The sequence below is a fragment of the Dermacentor silvarum genome, chromosome 2 (assembly GCF_013339745.2).
Source record: "Dermacentor silvarum isolate Dsil-2018 chromosome 2, BIME_Dsil_1.4, whole genome shotgun sequence".
In the NCBI taxonomy this organism is placed as follows: domain Eukaryota; kingdom Metazoa; phylum Arthropoda; class Arachnida; order Ixodida; family Ixodidae; genus Dermacentor; species Dermacentor silvarum.
The window spans coordinates 247,713,959-247,733,994 of record NC_051155.1 but is presented as its reverse complement, the minus strand read 5'-3'; the positions used below and the strand labels follow the sequence as shown (position 1 = coordinate 247,733,994).

Sequence of the window (20,036 nt, the reverse complement as noted above, 5' to 3'; positions counted from 1 at the left end):
TACAGTCCAGTGTCCTTCAAGAAGTGAAGAGCTTTTGTGGCCTTTCGCATGCAAGAATGCGTAGGCCATGGTCCCAGAATCTTTTCCTCTGACAGCACTCTGCTATCTAACATGCTGAGTTGAGTTTGAAGAATCCGTCGTTGAGCGTCAAAAGCTGGGCAATGACACAGAAGGTGCTCTAGCGTCTGATCGCACCCGCACGAATTGCATGCCGCACTGTTATCCATTCCTATTAGGAATGAATAGGAATTTGTAAACGCGACGCCCAACCACACGCGACACAGTAAAGTTGCTTCGCTACGGGAGAGTCCAGGTGGCGAAGTCGCAATTTAGGGTCGAGAGAATGCAAACGTGAGTTGCTGAAAACTGGTGAATTCCATCTTTGAAGTGTGATGCGGCGAGCAAGTGATTGAAGTTGCCGCGCAGCGTCCGTTCTTGAGAGTGGTATAGGCACACGCTGATGTTTTCGATGAGCCGAGCGAGCAGCTTCATCGGCGCTGTCGTTGCCAACAATTCCGCAGTGGCTCGGCAACCAGTAAAATACAATTTCGTGTCCTTTCTCGATCGCGTGGTGATGAGCTTACCTTATTTCGTACACTAGCTGTTCGTGTAACCCGTGACGTAGGGCAAACTGCAGAGTTTGTAGGGCTGCTTTCGAATCGCAGAAAATGGCCCAACGATTTGGTGGTTGCTGGAGCACGTAATGGATTGCACCTTGAAGAGCCGCAAGTTCTGCTGCTGTCGACGTGGTGTTGTGAGAGTACTTAAATTGCAAAGAGACGGCATGGAACAACCACTGCTCCGGTAGAGCTGTTGGAATTTGTGGAACCGTCCGTGTAAATATGTATTTGGTCAAGATAAGACTCGTGTAGGCAAAGCAGGGACAACTGCTTCAGGGCTAAGGGTGACAGGTCTGATTTTTTTGCAATCCCAGGAACTGAATTTGCCGGAGACACCACAATGCCGATGTTGGGCGTTTTGCAGGCTTGAAGCCAGAAGGTATCGACTCGTGTTGTCTCTTCACAATACTAGATTTACCCAGTCTCCTTTCAAGATAGAGAGTGGCCCATTGTATACCTATAGCACTAATGTAATTTACTAATATAGATTAACTAGATAGTCATCGTTAGCGTCCCTTTAAAGTTAAAAAATATCAGTGACGCACGAAGATACCAGTAGGTTTCCTCGTTAACAGAGTTCAAGTGTCATCATAAACTGCAGCCTCACATGATGGATTCGCCCACTCAAAACACTTGATCAGTTTTGTAGAATGGCGACAGCTGCTCTCCTTGCGAAGCTGCAAAATTTCCAACATGCTGCTTCACACTTTTATTTCTCGATTTCTGACGTCTATTATTAAACTTTTCAATGAGACCCAAATCGAAATTCTGAAGCCATCAGTCAGCAACGTTCCGAGTTTTCTTTTTTAAGTGCAACAAATACCAGTGAAGCCGGGTCAGCGAAAGATCTCTCGGTGTGCACATTCGTGGTCCAGCTGCCATCATATATACCACACACGGAATGCAAAAATAAAGGCGATCGTAACCTTTTTAAATGCTACTGAAGAATACTTTCCAAGGGCCAGCACTGATTATATGCAGAAAAAAAAAGAACATAATAACGTAACAAAAACATGACCGAAACCACTCTTTAGTGGATGGCATATAGCAATAACCGCAAAACGGCTTGATGACTGATCTTGAACGCTGAACTGCTGCATGGATGATGCATAGGCGGAAGCAGAGACGGATCCCCGCACAGGAAAATAAAATGTCATCACGCTTTTACATACAGTGCAGAATAGCTAAAGCGCCAGCGAACACTTTGCAAGTAACGAGCGCGTTCAAACATTATGACGACGAATTCAAATATCACGATATTCGAGCCACGCAAATGACTCCCGGATGACTGCGAAATTTCTATATATGTCTCTTATACCGGGTGCTCAAAATTAAGCTTTACGGAAATTTAAAAAATCGCCTGTGGCAGGTAGCTTAATTCTTATAACGTTGAGCTGAGTTATTCGAAGAGGCGGACATTAGTAGCACGAGAAATGGAAACACATATTCAACTAATTTTTAAAAATTGACTAATTAACTTCTTAGTTAATTACTTTACGACACATATTGCAGTTTACGAATTGTAACCGGTGAGTTTGCAAGACGCATACACTTGAAATGAATTTGCAGAATGACACCAGTTTCGAGATATTATTTCCCGAAGTGTGGGACGAAATACATGGGCTCTTCGCTGACGTTTCGCCTGGGCTTCGGAAGCCCTCACGCTAGAATAGGACAAGTTTCGCTTACCCCCATTACTTTTGTGCTTCAATGTATAAAACAGCATTTTGGTAAAAAAGTAAGTGAAAAAACAGCGCATTTTTACGGCGAGTTTGATGGCGCATTCTCCAAACTGGTGTCATTCTGGAAATTAATTCCAAATGGATACGCCTGACAAGCTCGCCGGCTACAATTCGTAAATTGCAATGTGTCGTAAAGTAACTAAGAAGTTAATTAGTGAATTTTCGCTAATTAGTGAAGTATGTGAATCGACTTCTCGTGCTACTAATGTCCGCCTCTTCGAATAACCCAGCTTAACGATAAGAATTATGCTACCTGCCACAGGCGATTTTTCAAAATTCCGTAAAGCGTATTTTGAACACCCGGTGTATCTATATATATAGCTAAACAGCTTATGTTTAGCTGGGGGATTATGTGGAGAATTCTGAGTCGTCATTTCTATATGGGCTGCAAAGGCGCTAAGAGTGAAAATTATGAACAAACAAAAAAATAAAAGAGGAATAGGTAAAATCTCAATTGTTGTACACGTGGCCATAAGATGCGCTATTGGTTACCTTCCAAGTAAAAGGACGTACAGCGATGAGAAAATTTAGTAATACAAAGTCACTGAAATTGTAAGAGCCCTACAAATTTTACCCCGGGGCGAATTTGGATGACCTCTATTTTACAAATATACACTTAAACACAGTTGTAAATTTCTTGTAGGGCAAAAAAAGTTGTGGCAGTTTCGCCTGAAAGGCGAAGCATCAATTGCGATAGCAAACTTGTAGAGAGCTATACGGAGTAATGATATTAGCTTAATCAGCTGTATAAACTTGGTGAGGTTAGGAAATTCGGTTAGGAAATATGATAGGTTAGGAAATGATGAGGTTAGGAAATTCGCAGGCGCAAGTTGGAATACGCTAGCGCAAGACAGGGGTAATTGGAGATCGCAGGGAGAGGCCTTCGTCCTGCAGTGGACATAAATATAGGCTGATGATGATGATGATGATGATAAACTTGGACATGCAGCAGCATCGGCAACACGCAGAACTGTTGTCGACGCCATCGGCGTTTTGCCCGCGTTCGCTCAAAATGCGTGCGGCGTTGGTGACTGTTGCCGGAGCCTTTGATATAAATAGGCACTTCGTGCCGCAGCTAAACGTCGATTCCCTTCCCTCCCCCTCCCCCACGGCCTCTCGCGCGTCGGAAGAAGGCGCGTTTGCTCTACATATATGGTGATTGTAAAGGAGAAAAGAGACGCCTACTTCTGCAGCCCTTAAGCGAGCACGGCGCAGAACGCGCGTTTGTTCTCCGCCGTGCGTTCACTCCCCGTGAAAGACGCGCCCCTCGCGCTCTTTCACTCGCACATACAGTGTTCGGTGCGCGGCGACGATTTCTTCTCCAAATGACGTCATACGGAACCTCACGGCGACGGCGACGCCGACGGCAGAAATCTGCTTTTGAGTGTCCATATAATTGCTATCGCAATAAAAAAAATGTGGTTGATCCCTCTTATATAGGAATCGGTATAGAACACGAAAGTGAAACGTGTCTTCACAGAAGTAGTGTAATGTTTATTGCACATTGATATATAATGTCTATTGGTGTTTTGTGGCTAAAGCGCCCTTAGGCGTTGATGCACCCACGCTGACGCCTGGTGGCACGTCTCCTCCATCACGACTACCAACGTCGATGACCATGAGCAACCGTCGTGCATATGGAAGCTGCACTACGCTGCACACGCTAGCACAACGCGAAAGACGAAGCACGTAACTGACACACTAATACAACGCGCAAGACAAAGCACGTAACTGAATCGTCACCGAGTCAAATCAGCGCGTACAGCGCGTCGTAATTGCAGCCTCCGCGATCAACTTCAGAAACATTTTCAGAGCTAATTGCGGAGGCCACGCTCCGCTGTGCTGAGTACGGTGAACGCCACCTAAGTGGCGTTCACCTAAGTGGCGTTGGTAGTGCTTCTTGATGCCAGCGTCCCTTCGAATGCTGGCATCGAGGCGTCGTAGTGCTGAGACCACCGAAGCGTTCACTGTCGGTGCGCGTTAGTGTCATAATGCAGTACTTCTCTTTTCTGCTCGTAGGCGGCGGCACCGCCCCGAGCAAGAGCGCGGGTACACGGAGGCGTGTTAGATATATAAGGCGCGTCTGTGTAGCTCTCTGCAAATGCGTTTGTGGCGCAATGGGTTAAACGCTCGGCGATCTATCGTCGCGGACCGAGAGGTCGTGGGTTCGATTTCCAAATTTTGCATGTTTGTGGAACTTTTTCTTCTGGTTTCTTTCTTTGTATTATGTTCGTGTACATTGTAAGCTGACGTATTTCCGTGACGGAAATACGTCAGTGAAGTCTTGGTGGACCCCGGCATAAAACACTTTCGTGTTAAAAAAAAAAGAACAACATATCAGGCAATAAGAGGTCAAGGATATACGACGGTGCAGTCACTATGGTCACACTTGGATGTGCTATCCATATAGGGTTTGACGGTCGCGTCCCGAAATAACCGGCGAGCTACAAGCGTCACTTAGAAGCGGTCGTCGTGCGACGCATCGGGAAGCACTCAACGCCTTGTCATAAAGGGATCGCGTCAGAGTGCCTGTGCCTTGCCCAACTCGAAAAGCCATGCATGAGCTGCGAAGAAGAGAGAGGAAGAAAAAATTCATAGCCTTCCCCTGTCAAGAAAATGCGGGTAGGCGAAGCTTGTGGCAAGAAGACACTGTCGCAGGCGTTCCACTTCGTTTGCCTCAAACTCGGGGTACGCGGTTCTTCGCTGACGTTTCGCCTGGGCTTCGGAAGCCCTCACGCTAGAATGGGACAAGTTTCGCTTACCCCCATTTTCTCGACAGGGGAAGGGCTGGTGATTTTGTCTCTTTGGGTCCCATGTGTGACAAGGGTGGTTCAAGGGCGCGTTACAGGTCCCCGAGCCCACATGGGTACGCGCCATTGAGCTTGAACCCTTTCTGCACGATCACCAGGATCGGCCAACTTTTCAGCGTGACACCACCAACACCGCCGCCGACACTCGTGAGCCTCTCAAGCTTCGCTTAAAAACTAATGAGCAGCGCACACGAGCTTGCACAACGACATCTAAGCGCGTGTTCATAGCGAACTGCTTTCACGCAACGTGCTCACCTAAATACCCGTGTTTTGCGTCTTGAAACGGCGTTTGCATTTAGCCAGGACTCGCGATAACGAAGGCGCCCATGATAGCTGCCACGATCTGAGCCGCAGCGCTCGGAGGAATACACGGCCATGAGCTTCGAAGTAGGGCAATTTCAGTGGTCGTAATACATATGGCACAGGCGATAGAGGGAGTATTTTAGCCATATGTCAAAAACTAACACCGCCCAAGTACTTCGTACAAGATGGTTACCCAGCGAAGCTGAAACGTGCGGCCCCGGTGTTTAGCAGTGGGTTAATCCCGACGCTGTATTGAAGCGTTTCTCAATTATTGGTTACATGTTTGCGTTTCTACTGGAACGCAAGCGCCAATGGCGGGCGGATGCTGCTAACCACGACGCCGAGCTAACTCGAGATATCGAACGCAGGCGACAACGGCGAGCCGAGGAGCCGGCGTTGCGGGCAGAGAACGACGTCACTAACGACGCTGCCAATGGCGCGCGCGCTTGGGTGCAACGTAGAGAACGACGTAACTGACGGCGCAGCCAGAGTCCTTCCAGTCAAAGCGCGGCGGATTGAACTCTCCCGGAAACGACGAGTGCGATTGAAACGCTCGCGAATATGCAGAGCATTTCCAACGCTCCACATTGAACGGTGAACAACAGCGCTGTCGACCCGCGGCAGCCCAGGATTATATACAGATGAGCGATGAGAAAGGAAGTGGCTCTGTGGCTTCCATGCAATGGAATAAAAGCAGACAGAAATAACATTATATATATATCGTTCTACGAGCCTTCTTCGAAACATGATGGAATGGATACACATAAGTTAGTGTGGGCATAAAAAATGAAATAAAAATAATATTGCCAAGCCCGCACCACCTAAGGCACAACGGGCTAGAATGTATACTCAACAATAACCACAGGTGTTTGTGACGTACACGCGGTGTTTTATGCAGCTGCTAGGACGGCTCTAATTTCTCCTTCCCTCTCCCCTTCCTGTTCTACATAATCGACCTTCGAGCCCCCCCCCCCCCCCCCTCATCCTACAATAAATACATTTTTATCATCACCATGCCCTCGTTTATTTTGCGTTGTTATAAGCATGTTCCAAGTAACCCGAGCCTCACTAATATTTACAAAGCGCTTCGAGATGCGGACGCGCAAAGCATTAACAATCCTGACCTTTTCGGCTCTTTAGCTTTATTCATTCATCTGTCCCAAGAGCTCGGGTCTCGAGAGAACTGAAATGCACGTCGATGCTTACAAACGCCAATGCGTCAGAACGCGTCTCTCAAAATTTTAAGCATGAAATGCTTTTAGCTCCCGTTGTCGGCGACCTTCGAATGACCTGGAGCCAAAAGCCAGAGCCATTATCCGGGCACTCAAAACGAGAACATGCCGGCAAGTGGCGAACTTAATAAAATGCGGTCTATGGCGCCCAACCATTTGTTTATTTATTTATTTATTTATTTATTTATTTATTTATTTATTTATTTATTTATTTATTTATTTATTTATTTATTTATTTATTTATTTATTTATTATTATTTATTTATTATTTATTTATTTATTTATTATTTATTTATTTATTACATACTGTAGTCCGAAGACCAAGCAGGAGGGGAAAAAAAAGGCAACATAGTGAAAGAAATGAAGAAGTTATACAACAGGTTATAATAAACTTTGTTACTGAAAGACAAGCATACACTAACACAGGTGATTAAATATACATGGGTAGAAAAATTTGCATAACTATGTATTAACAGTTTTATGTACACAAGTACGCAAACACATCAAAATTTATACACAATCAGTTTAAACACAATCAACAGTTTTATGCACACAAGGGTATACAAGCAAACACAATTTAGATAATGCGGTGACATAATGTAGTCCGGCAATAACAATAATGTAGTTTAGACGAAAAGATGCATGTGTTTTTCAAAGTTAGGAAAGCCACGTTCTGGAAAAATATTTGAAGGCAGTGCGTTATATTCGTTAATGTTTGGCGGAAAAAACGAGTGTTTGAAAAGGTTAGTATGTGCAAAGTACGGTGTCAGATCATGATTGTGACAATGTCTGGTTTGCCGGGAAGAAGAGGGGGAAATGAATTGACCGGGATCGATACTAAACTGCCGATTTCGGAGCAGGACCGCATTACATACGCTAGTTACTCTCCACAAAAGTTACAAAAAATATTGCGCCCGTGTTCTTCCTAATGTTTCTTCACAATATCACTCAAGCTGTAACTTCTAGTATACGCTGAAGTTTTATTTGTCATTCCAATAGCGACGTTCAACATACAGGGGAACTAAGGCCGCACATTTGCAGCCGACCACTTCGACGCGACAAGAAGAAAAAGTGGCGCCAGACGTTGAGCGCGTTGGAATGTTGCAAGAAGAAACGCGGTTGAAGGCGGCGGCACTACAGGCAGCAAATTACGCCATATGGTAGCCATTTCGTGCTTACATCTAATCTACTCTCGATTACGGGAGAGCCAGCAATTTTTTCAACTCCTAAACGCACCTTTGCAACTCCTAAACGCACCCTTCACGATCGGCCATGAGCATCACGGAGGCTATAGAGAACCTTAACACAGTTTCGATTTCTGGTTTCTAAGTCACAGGGCGGCACTTGGTATACCGGTGTTTAAATACAACCCACCATTCGATCCGACGCTAGCAAACGCTGCTGTTCAACGCATAGAGAGTTTCCTACAGAAATGACTAGTGGGAACTCTGGCGCTTCGATTGTTCTGCTGTATGCCATGGTTAGAATGTTGGTTAGCACACGTCTTATCTTCGCACTTGAGGCTTCAGACGTTCTTGCGGCTTTGTTTACTGCGCTTTATCTGCCTTCACTCGCCTCTAGAACAAAGCGTGCGCCCTAGAACAAAGTTCGGACGTCTGTGTAATTATCTCTCTAGTCGTCCCACCCGCACCATGTTACAACGAAGAGACCGAGAGAGGTAGACACCATGAAACCGCTATCGGCACCCGTCACCGCTGTTTACGAGAAATGAGCAACTGCTGCTGCGAGCAAAATGTCGAGGCATCGCACCGGTAACATAACTCCCGGCTACACAGCTGCATGCGGTTATGTCTGCGCAGTCTTCGCGATAGCTATATATAGACGACAACGTGAGGAGGAGTACAACATGCTTTCTTTACTTGTTATAACTGTATTTTTCTTTCTTCTTTTACTGTGCAAACATTTGTTATTTATACCACTCCTTCGTGTAATGGCATCGGGACTTGGAAGCATGCTAAATAAATAAATAAAAAATAAATAAACGCCACTCGAGACATCGGAGTGGTCACACAGCTTCGTGAAAGCAAGAGACTTGCACCCTGATTTATATAAGCCATGCTAAATAAAAGCAACGAAAAAAAACAAAAAACATTCTAGCTATTCAGACGCACGCACCGACGGAGACCTTCGAAAGAATCTTAACGCACTTGCTCGCAGGCTGAGAGAAACGTACGAGATACAAAGGAAGGGCGAAATGTGTATCAGCGGAGCATCGGTCACACTTTTCGATGGCAAGCGAAAGTTATTTCACCACAAACAATGAAAGAAAGGACCCGAAAGGTGTCACCCCAAACACCCACTCCCTTTCGCTTCAGCCACAGCCACGTATGCTATATAGGAGGCTATGTTCCCGCACAATCTTATTTTCTTATTTGACGGTTCAGATATACTTTTTCGATTGTGTTGCGTACCTTGATTTTAAACGAACAGCTGGAAGTAGCGCATTGTGTTAGTCGTAGTCCTATGCAATTTCGTCGAATGTTGCGCCGAAGCTATCGTATCGTACAGCTCGCATCGACTCAGAAAACTACACACTACGTCTTTTAGGTGCGAAGCCCCTTCTGCGCCCGGGCTGTCGGCGTCTCCTGTCGTAATCGTCGTCGTCGTAGGTAAGCAAGCGGCTCGTGCTCGCGCTCGGCACGCGCTCGTGCCACTGCTCCCGCGTTCGTCGTCTTCCACCGCTGGCTGCGTTGCCGCTCATCATTCCAGCGTAGAATTTCACTTCTCTTCTGTCGTCGTAATGGGGAGGCCGCGTTTACGGGGTTATGAGCCATTGATTAAGACAGTATGAGCCCCCATTAGCGGTGCATCACTGCATGCTTCGAACCTCCACAGATTTCACGTAAGTGGAGCTGCATTTCGCTCAATGAGTCATTCGAGCACCGAGTTTCGTGCAATTATTAGTCCGATTTAATGTGCTTTCTTTCTTAGCGAGTTACCATCGCACTACCGCACCGGGTATGCTTCCAGCCTTTTTCGTGGGCTGATCCCGGAAATAGTGCAGCCTAGAAAAGAAGTAGGGCGACATCTGCTGGGTATATATGTGCCCGCGGAGCGTTGTTTGTCGGGATAATTGTCCACAGGCAAGATTTGAGCAGAGGATCCCTGGTATAGCAGCACGATTGCTTTAAGCATTAGGCCATGGGCGCATGCCTCATTAGGAGATTTCTTGCCGTCGTCAATCGTAACACAAAAATACTGATTTCTTTAGCTTTAATGTATACGTTTCCTGAAGAACAATACTCCCATTAACTGTACGCTTTCTCTTTGCGTCAGAATTTGAACGCCAGGTGGCCAGGCGGGCTCGTCTTCCAATCGCAGAGACTAGAGCACAGAAGAAGCTGCACTCTAATACCTCAGTTATACGGCTTTGGCTTGCTGGAACAAATTGTAACACAGCCTATGCAGACCGTACCGGCTTGTGCCATCGTTTCCCCGCACGTGGTAGGCAAGGCAGCGAGGCTAGAAACCTGCCGGTTTCAGCGGCGAAGCACCGCGTTCCTCACATGTCCCCGCGTGTTGTACGAACGCCGTCCGAGGAGCTCCCGTGAAACGCAAATCGCACTCAAGCGAGGCGGGCCCGCATACGCGCAAGGACCACTCCGTCGGTCCAGATGCAGAAACAAAATGCGCTGCTTGCGTGTGCGGCGCACGCTGCAGTTCAACGTCAGAGGTGGCCAGATGTGGCGTTGCGGGAACAGGAGGCCGAGGCCAAGCGACAACGTCGACAAAACCCTGCAATTCAAAAGCGCGAAGCGGACGCACACATCGTGCCCGCCGTGAGCATGCTGCAGTACTCTGGGAACGCGAGGTCGGCACACGGCGACAACGCCGACAAGACCCCGCAGTTCTAACCGATGCTGCTCGCGGTCATCGAGTTACGTTTGTTCATGTGTCTACAGTGCACACGTCAAACCACGCGTATTTACATAGTTAGCTTGCAATGCATGCAATACTTCTGCCACTACACCTTGTGTAATACCTTAACATGCTGCTATCACATTCACTGCTTCACTGGCGAAACCGATAATTTAAAAAATCAATAAATTTGTCCACAGGCCGGATTCGAACACAGAACCTCTAGCACAGAAGTCCGATATTGTAAACATTTTGCCATTAACGTTTTTTTTTTTTTTAATTTGTTTGAGGTGTTTATTTCAGGCACGCATGGCTCCTGCGGGAAACAAACATATAAACGAGCTGAGAAGTCTCTTCTATATTTGCACGGCGACGAGGACACGGAGCGCCACAGAGTTCCTCTTCCTTCTTGAAACGCGCTGCTCAGGTCGCGGTCAATCTTCACAAGAAACACTAAAATGGTAGGTGGTAAGGATAAGCACTTTACCAATACAGAATAACAATCTGGAAGAAATTCGATTTGTCCGTATACATTATTCAGTTGGTCGATCATTTGAATAAAATGAGTTGCTGATGAAATAATCATGGGTTCGGCATTTACACCTAACACGCGCGTTTTCCACAGGCTATGCATTCCAATGAGTAGAAATATGTCAAAGCATACATCGTCACAACTAGTTGGCACCAGATATTGCACTGAATGAGAATTTAAATCAGTGTCTGAGAAGAGTTCATTGAAGCATCGCAAAATAAAATAGCATCCCTGCAGCCTATAAAACAATATTCAATTGTTTCAGGTACACCACATAAGCGACAATTATTGGACGTCACGAAAATGTCTCTTGAACGTAGCCAAATCCTGACAGGCAAGGTTTCAGAATGTAATTTAAAAAAAGAACGTTTTTGTAGATGGAGGCAGAGGTATTTTGCACACACGAGCTGGTACATCCTGTCCTGGCAGGCCAAAGTATTCTTGCGAGATTAAGTGGTGGCGGGAATTGTAGGCACCGTGGCGCGATTTGGTATTGTTTCAGGCGAACAGATGAACTATTCAAAAAGTTCAGGTCTGTGGTTTGGGTCATGGTGGTCTACACATACTTCGTTCGCTGGATAGAGTGGTCTGTGGCGCCACCAAAATACCTCGGTGTTCCATTAAATGCACACAAGTACACACTATTGCAAAAAGAGTTCCAGCCCTTGAACGTTACGTTACATCCGTTGTACCGGACAACCTTTCAATTTTCGATAAAGCTGAGGCATGCAACACGTTCTGGGCACCAAAACTTTTCTATGTATTCCAAGTGTTCCATTGTGCCAGATCGCACATTCAACGTTTTCAGCACGTATTTGCGATTTTCATATGATCTTCAAGTTATGAAGCTATGAGACGAGATAATCTTTTCAGGCCGGTTAGTGCAGGCGGGCTGGGCTTAATACATCTATCTGTATGTGTGGAATTTGGTATCTCTCTACTTCTTTTTCATGACAGTTGTTACCCCATAGTTCGAGCTTTCTTATAAGTCAACCTGAGGAATGTTTTACCTAGGTTAACCTAGTGGTCTCAGCAAATGTTTCTTTGCCACCATGTCCTTGGGATTTTATGCGTGAAATGTATTTCTCGGTTCGTTTTCCAACAGTGCGTTTTTTAAAGGAGTATTTGTACTGTGGAACACGAAAAAGCCTCTACAGAGATTTAATATCGACGTTGTTCCCACTTCGCCATTGACGCTTTGCTCTCATGAATAGTAATGGCGCGCCTCATGAACACATCGTAGTTTCGGCACGTAAAACCCAGGAAATTATTTAACATTAAATAACACGTCATCATACGTCAAAGTATGGGCCGGTTCCGAATATAGTGCAGTCTAAAAACTTCAGCCAATCCCGAAGATTGTGCAGTCTAAAACTGGGGGCCGATCCCGAAGATAATTCAGAAAAAAAAAGAGAGAAAACACACACACACACACACACACACACACACACACACACACACACACACACACACACACACACACACACACACACACACACACACACACACACACACACACACACACACACACACACACACACACACACACACACACACACACACACACACACATTTAAGTAGCCCGATGCTTCTCCACTCACGTGGGGGGTGACGCGATTGAGTGCGGTGCGCGCTGACTGCACCCCTATCTCACCCTAAAATCTCTCAGGAAGGTTATGTCGTTCATCGACTTCAACTGGAGGTTTAATCGTCGTTTTGTTTTTCTTTCTGTTTTATTCGGGACGACTTGTGGCAAGACATATGGATAATGAAAAAAAAAAAAAAACAGTTTGGATAAAAGCTTCCAACTCGGCAGCATCGTGGAGGAATAGCAGCAGTGTCTCTGCAAGCAAATTGCCCCATAACCCAACGGCTGCAGTTTTCAGGTAGGCCTGGCTTCAGTCCAGCCTTTCTTAAAATCGTAACTGTGATCGCCCTCGTTCCAGGGCACATCCAAAGTGCGCCGAGCATCTGGCACTGTCACGGAAGCCGAGCACTTGGGGCACGTCCCATGGTCGTTGTTTTGTCAATCCCCAAGCGCAGGTGACCGATGGTGTAAGGGCCGCACCAGCCCGAAGGCTCCGAAGAGACACCCTGGCGCAGGAACTATACAAGGTGTTTCGGCGGACACATTCAAACATTTTTTTTTAAGGTTGCCTATGGCAGATAGCATAATTCTAGTTCATGAGCTCGTCTACTCGAAGAGGCGGACATTACTAGCCCAAAAAATTGAAATGCATAATCGACAAATTAACGAGAAATCACTCGTTCAGTTTTTAACTAATTACCTTATGGCCCATATTGTAATTTACAAACTGTAGCCGTGGAGTTCGCAAGGCGTATCCACTTGGAACGAATTCTCAGGACTGAACCAGCTTCGAGATATTAATTTTCAAAGTGTCCGCCGAAATGCATGGGCGTTCCAGTTAACTTTTTGAGGAAAGCGCGGCTTCATGCATTGAAGCACAAAGTTAACTGGAACGCCCTTGCATTTCGTCGGACACTGAAAATTATTATCTCGAAACTGGTTCAGTCCTGAGAATTCGTTCCGAGTGCGAACTCAGCGGCTATATTTCGCAGATTGAAAGATGTGCCGTAAGATAATTAATTAAAAAGTTAATTAGCGTAATTATGCTAATTATTCAATAATGCGTTTTGATTTGTCGTGGAAATAATGCCCGCCTCATCGAGTAAGATCAAGGATTATAATTGTGCTATCTGCCATAGGCAATTTTTTTTAAAAATTGGTGCAGCTAAAATGAAACACCCTGTATATTCACTCAGCGCTATTTTCTTTAGTCTCTATCACCATATTTTTCACTAACATTCATAAAACAGGTTTCTGTGCCTAAAGAGTTAAACCAGCACAGCTAGCTAAAATTAAATCGGAGGCCCCCGCCCTTACCTTATTTTTTCAAGACTACATGCTCATTCCTGGAGCGGAAAGACGTCGATTACTACTGGAGCGGTGAAACTTCGAATTTCCGATTTTCGAGCCCCGAGCTTAACGCGGGGACGTCATTGTTATGTCATGGACATCAAGGTATTCTCGCATTTGGGCCGCTATGGGCACCGGGAATGCCCTCGAAGCTTGCTGGCTTGATTCTTCCGTTCCTTTGGAACCCAATTTAGTGCTTGTTTACTGATAAGCTATTCACTACACAGGGGACAGACGTCGTTTAAACGTCGACGGTCACGGCGAACTGGCGCGAGAACTTCCAAGGCGGCGTCGCGACTTCCGCTAGAGTGGCCACTGGCAGCGAGTCTATAAGTTCGCTCAGTGTACAGCGCAATAGCAACGTAATAGCTCCGCATTCTTTTCTGCGGAGGTCATTTTCGCTCCTTGGTTGGCCGGAACACCGCTGTCTGCAACGTCAAAGTGCACTTGACAGCCTAACAAACGTGTGTACGCAGTTTCGGCCAAGAATATATAGATGAGAAAAAAAAAAAAGAAGAAAAACGTAGTACATAATAGCCCCAGCGAGACTGATGTGTCGAGTTTGCGGAATGGACTTTCAAGTCCCAATTTACGGTCAACCTTCCATCTGAGCTCAAATCGCGAGCGACGGCGACATTTCGTGATTTATTTACAGCTTCGCGCCGTCGTCGTCAGCATTTCCGGGGCTGATACGATAACGAAATAGCAACCCAAGCAATAAAGTGCCACAAAGTCCCTCCGCACAAGAGAGGGCTATTTTTAGCCCGTTCAGTTTCTTTATTTTTTTGCACGAACCGAGATGCCGGTACGCCGCCGTGAAATGCGACCGTTAACGCAACGCGAAGCATAAATCCAACGTTGTCATCCTTTGCGCGAAGTTTGACTCCGCGCTTCGGAACGTGACATCGGGAAACGAGGTTCTCCCATTTTCAAAAGAATCCGCGCAAACAAGTTTTCCGGCAATATTTCCGGGCTCGACATCAGAAAAAAAAAATAAAGCAAAACACTTTGCTAGCTACACCGAAAATGAGAAAGAAAAAGGTAGCGGCAAACAATTGTATCGGCGAAGGTTAGCGGGAGTAGCGGGCGACTGCAAGCACACGAAAGTATACTCGCACATCAAGCTATCGCAAAAGCGATATAAAAATTGTAATCGACGTTGGAAAACGCTACCACGAAAGACCCTACATGACGGTTCAAAACAACAGTAACGAGCAGTAACGAACTTTAGGATTTCTAGCGTTGAAAAAGAAAACTCCTGCCCCATAATGTTTGCTTAAGACTTCTCACGCTTGAAGTTTCGGAGCTCGCTGCGAGGGCACCAGATCGTGATTAAGGAAACACTAAAATGAGCCCGAAAGAGGGTAGAGCTATTTGTTTTTGATGCGATGAATTCGATGCCCGAAAACTCGGATTTAAGTGCTGGAAACTCAATGTACAGCCCATACTAGTGTTCTTGATATGCTAAAGGGAGTTTTCAGGTCTGGGTAATTCAGCAAATGAGTTTGTAATTTCTATACTAATTATTTTTTACTCAATTATCAGTTCACTGTTTTCTTCGTACCAATATATTTTCCATGGCAAGAAATAAATGTGAACAAGTTACTCTAATTTTCTTCGGTGTGAAGTGATGTTGGGGCTTCGTGGACTGCGCAACACGGCCGTATAACGCAAACGAAAATCTAACCGCATTGTTTCTCTTTATAATTTTTATCCTCCTAAGATGCACACAATTAAGCAATATGTCTGCCTACGGTATAAACACAACCCATTATACGAGCGCGCACGTACTAATCCGACCCTGTTGTAGTGATACAGTAAACAGAAGTTCGGCGCAGATAAAAACGTATGCGGTTGCAAGCCACACACTGTGAAGGTCCTCAAATCACAGAACTTAAAGAATCGTGTAAGATAAGGTCATTGGAACCGACATTTGCTTGCTTGTTCAGAATATACGCGGTTACCGGAGGACACACGAACATGTAGAACGCAAAAGTGCGGAACTATAAACAAGCCGACATCGTTGAAAGTGGGCTGAAACAAAACAACGTCGCCAGATTCGCGTTCATGCTTGTGGACAGACACGTACAAAGATACCAGCAGCAGCGTGAAGGAAGACAAAGGAGTAAAAAATGCATACGCAAAGGGGGGTGGGAGGAGTTGGCGAGGAACAGCAGCCACTGCGCCATTTCACGAATGCGCAGTACACAGTGGGAAAAAAATGTCAGTAAATATAACACCGTACGCCGGCCGGCCGTGATCACGGCCAAGCATTATCGAACGGTCCCCGAAGCAGTCAAAGGCCAGCTGAGCCGCAGTAACCACGGCTCAAACCACCGGTTACAACGCTGGCTGGCGGGCGCATGCAACAGAAACCGGCCGAGCGGGAGCGCAGACGATTTTCTGCGGCAGCCGGTACGGAGAGGAGTGGGTAGGCTTAGCTCACCTTTGGGTCCCTGCGCTGCCGACGAAGCTTTATTCTCCGGCGATATCCTCTGATCGGGCGACTGTCTGCTTTTCATTCGGACACTGTCATGCGCCCAGCACACTGGCGGCGAGGGAGACGCCCTCCTGGCAACGTTCCTCTGTGTCGGGCTGCCCTGTCGCATCAATGCCAGCGGCAGCGTAGGGCGAACCGGCTTGCTCGACGCGGCGGCGGCAGCCACGGAGCTGGGCGATAGCCGGATCCGCTGCGGAGGGATCGCCGACATTTGCACCGCAAAACGGTTCACAGCCCGAGCTACGGCCCTTATCGACACAATACTGGCGACGAGAGAATAACCTTCGTCCTTTCAGCGTCCGACAATATCGTCCGCTGTGCGAGTCGCCGGCCGGCGGTTGGCTTGCTGCGAGTGTTGTTTACAGCGCCGATCGCCAGGACCTACGACAAAACTCAGTCGGCAGACAAATGAACAGCCTTCGAAACGAGTTCACCGAAGAGTCGGACACAAAAAAACCTAATCGACGACGAACCAAATCAAAACGCACCGAAAGAAACAAAACAAAGCAGACGGCAGCGAGAAACACACAGCACACGCAGGTCCCTGCCCGTGCCGTCTGTCAAAAAAAGCAATTCTCGCTCCCAGCCGGCGGCGCTGCGGCGGCGTGCACGCTGCCAACGAGAGCACGGATCACGTGACGTGTGCACGTGACCCGGAGGCGCGTTCGCTGTTGGTCGTCCGTTCGCGCCGTTTATCAATGAAGAGGTGGGGCTTACGCGCACTACGTCACAGACGCGCGCGCGCGTTCCCGTAGTAGCAGAGGCGACGCTCCCGCCACTCTGTGACTCTGTTCCTCGCGCCTTTGCCCGTATTGTCCCAGTAAACTACCACCGTCACGTGGCACCGGCCTAAGCCGCGACGGCCGTTGCGTCCGCTGAACATAGTGGCTCCGCAATGGCGCTACCGCCGATTTTCCGTTCCCGGTTACTCTACGGTTTCGTCCCTAGGTTTCCTTGTCGGCGTGAAGAAAGAGAGCGCGCGGCAGGTGAAAAAAACTCGGCGCGCGCGTAGCAGACGAATTCCGCGTTGCGCAGCGCGTGTGCGCCGGTGCGTGCGACGCTCGCAAAATCTGTAACGATTGGGCCACGGCGCAGTCGCTCGAACGTTCCTCGCAGGAATGCCTACTATGTATCGTGTGACAGGCCGCGTAGCTAATGAGACGAGCACGAAGGCCTCTCCTCCATTTCCATTAGAGGTTGCCGCGGGGCTGCACAAAGAATGCGCCGTGTCTCTCTTTTTTGCACTGAAGAAAGTACACTGAGAAATCCGTGGTCGAGTGGGGTAAAGGTGGTGTTTGTATGCCTATAGGTAGGTGCACTATATTCAATATGGGTGCGCGAATATTCGAAACGCTCTCCTATTCAATTCGGTCTTCGAATCGAATAGTCAGTAATATTTTTCGTAATGGTTTGAGTATTTCGAATCGTCAACTTTGCGCAAGAAATTGTAGCAAAATTGTGACAAATGTCATCCCCGCGGCCATAGTATGGCATAAAACATGAGAACTTGCGTAGTGGAGCAGCAGGCCACGTCGCTCGGGGAACCAGACTTTTCCTGCTATAGAGCAATCATTCGCACTGTCCGAAAACTAATGTGTACATGTGTTCCTTATGCTCCACATGTGAGTTTAATAAACAACGCTTTATAACGTGCAATGTAATGACAAGATACTCACTAAATTCATGAATACTAGGATGTGAACAATGTTTTATATTAATTGTGAACGGCTGTTCATTATTTGAAAATTATTCTAAAGGTATTCGATTTGCTTCTAGCATTATTCCATTCGTATTCGCTTCTGTCTCAAAAATTGCTATAGATTCGCATGCCTCTAACATTTTGTTGGGATGAACACCGTTTATTAGACTCAGTGAATCCTGAACTTCCGCAATATGGAAAGGTGCTTTCAACTGACCTCCAAGTTTCCCTTGGAAATTACCTCGTTCCATCCAACCGCGTGAAGCCGCATTCTAGGCAAACGTCAGTCTGAAAACGTCCATTTACTTTTCACCTTATGTGTCAATGTCATCCGCCATGAGGCATTACAACGACGCTTTGTGAATAGCTTTATTGTGTATATGTGTACCTGGTGGATGTATGTGCTGTCTGTATGCCGATGTGATGACTGCGTGTGCTATAATTATCGCCTAGCAGCTTTGTTATTACGCCTGGAATTCAACCAGGTTAACGTACGTATACGGCACTTCATTGAAGTCTGCATCTCTTGGAATGGAAATAAGTCTTAAACGACGATGACCACGAAGGCGACACGCACGATTTAGCTGCACTGTAAGTATTCTGATATATCCTGTCAATAAATCGAAGTCAACTGAATATAGTGACCGAGAACCAAAAAAGAAATATCGAGGATAAATAAAGATAGAATAAATAAAGATAAAAATAAAGGTCACAAGATTTAGCGTACTAAATATTACAATCATTGCAGTAAACCGAAAGCTTTACTGTATTTAATAAAGGACAAAAAAAAAAAAATCGCTCCGCATCTCTGGGAAGTAGAATCCGTGAACATTGTGAATTTCGTATTAGAACCACTAATCATACTGCGCGGTCTAAACACCATGCACTTCCCTTTTTTACCGCCACACAGCGTAATATTGTAGCTTCCAGAGGGCTTCGATGTTGGCATACTGAGTGTATTCCACCCACAAGTGCACTAGAACGACAAATATATAGAATTGCACGGTGGAATTACCTGCGCTACTAACTAACGGACGTGATCATCAGATAGGTTTGCAGACGCCGTATCGAAAAAATTGTCGAGTCGGCAAAGAAAAATTAATATTACGATTGAAAAGTATTTAAAAAAAAAAGAAAAAAAAAAATTCGCCCGAACGGGGGCTCGAACCCCGGACCGTTAGGTTAAAAGCCTAACGCTCTACCGACTGAGCTATCCGGGCGGACGAGGAAAGGCGCGCTACAAAAACAGGCAGCGATCGCGGCACTTTCTTGAAACACGTTTCAGCGATCGATTCGGAACGTTGTAGCGCGTTCCATCGCGCTAAGTGTGGTTAAGTGAGTTTTTTTTTTTTCTTCTTCTTTTCTATGTTTTATTCCTCTCCTATCACATTTTATTCCGGTTACCACTTTCTTTAGCACAGGGTAGCGAGCTGGTACTTACACTAGGTAATCTTGGCTAACCTCCGTGCCTTCCCCTCAATTTATCCTCCTTCGTGACCATGGATTCTTGCACAGAACCCAACACGTGGCCCAGTGGCGCAATGGGCTTTCGTGCCGGTTCAGCCGCGTCGCGCGCAATCTGCAGAACGATTGAGTGATATATTTGCAATGATCAAGCTGGTCGGCGGAGCTGGTGGGCTCAGCACAATGTAATCACAATCTTCTCTCCGTGTCTCGTCATTTGATAAGCAACAATTTTGAGCAGAAGTTTGAAAAACAACGGCTGCAGCCAAACATTTTCTGTCTGGAAGTGGGGATATACCGCGTGTTCTTAAAAACAA

The 20,036-nt window shown here is 46.4% G+C and overlaps 1 protein-coding gene and 1 non-coding gene across 2 annotated transcripts in view; both read right to left on the bottom strand.

Annotated features, from left to right (window-relative positions):
* LOC119443069 (protein FAM117B) overlaps positions 1 to 17,127 on the bottom strand; it is a 205,256-nt gene extending 188,129 nt beyond the window's left edge. The window contains exon 1 of the mRNA XM_037708213.2: positions 16,503 to 17,127. Within this exon, the coding sequence (XP_037564141.1) occupies positions 16,503 to 16,767 (265 nt within the window). The 5' untranslated portion in view covers positions 16,768 to 17,127. The remainder of the gene's footprint in view (positions 1 to 16,502) is intronic.
* Positions 17,128 to 19,402: 2,275 nt separating this feature from the next.
* Positions 19,403 to 19,475, bottom strand: Trnak-uuu (transfer RNA lysine (anticodon UUU)). Its single transcript has one exon. It is a non-coding gene; the product is annotated as a tRNA-Lys (tRNA).
* Positions 19,476 to 20,036: the final 561 nt, after the last annotated feature.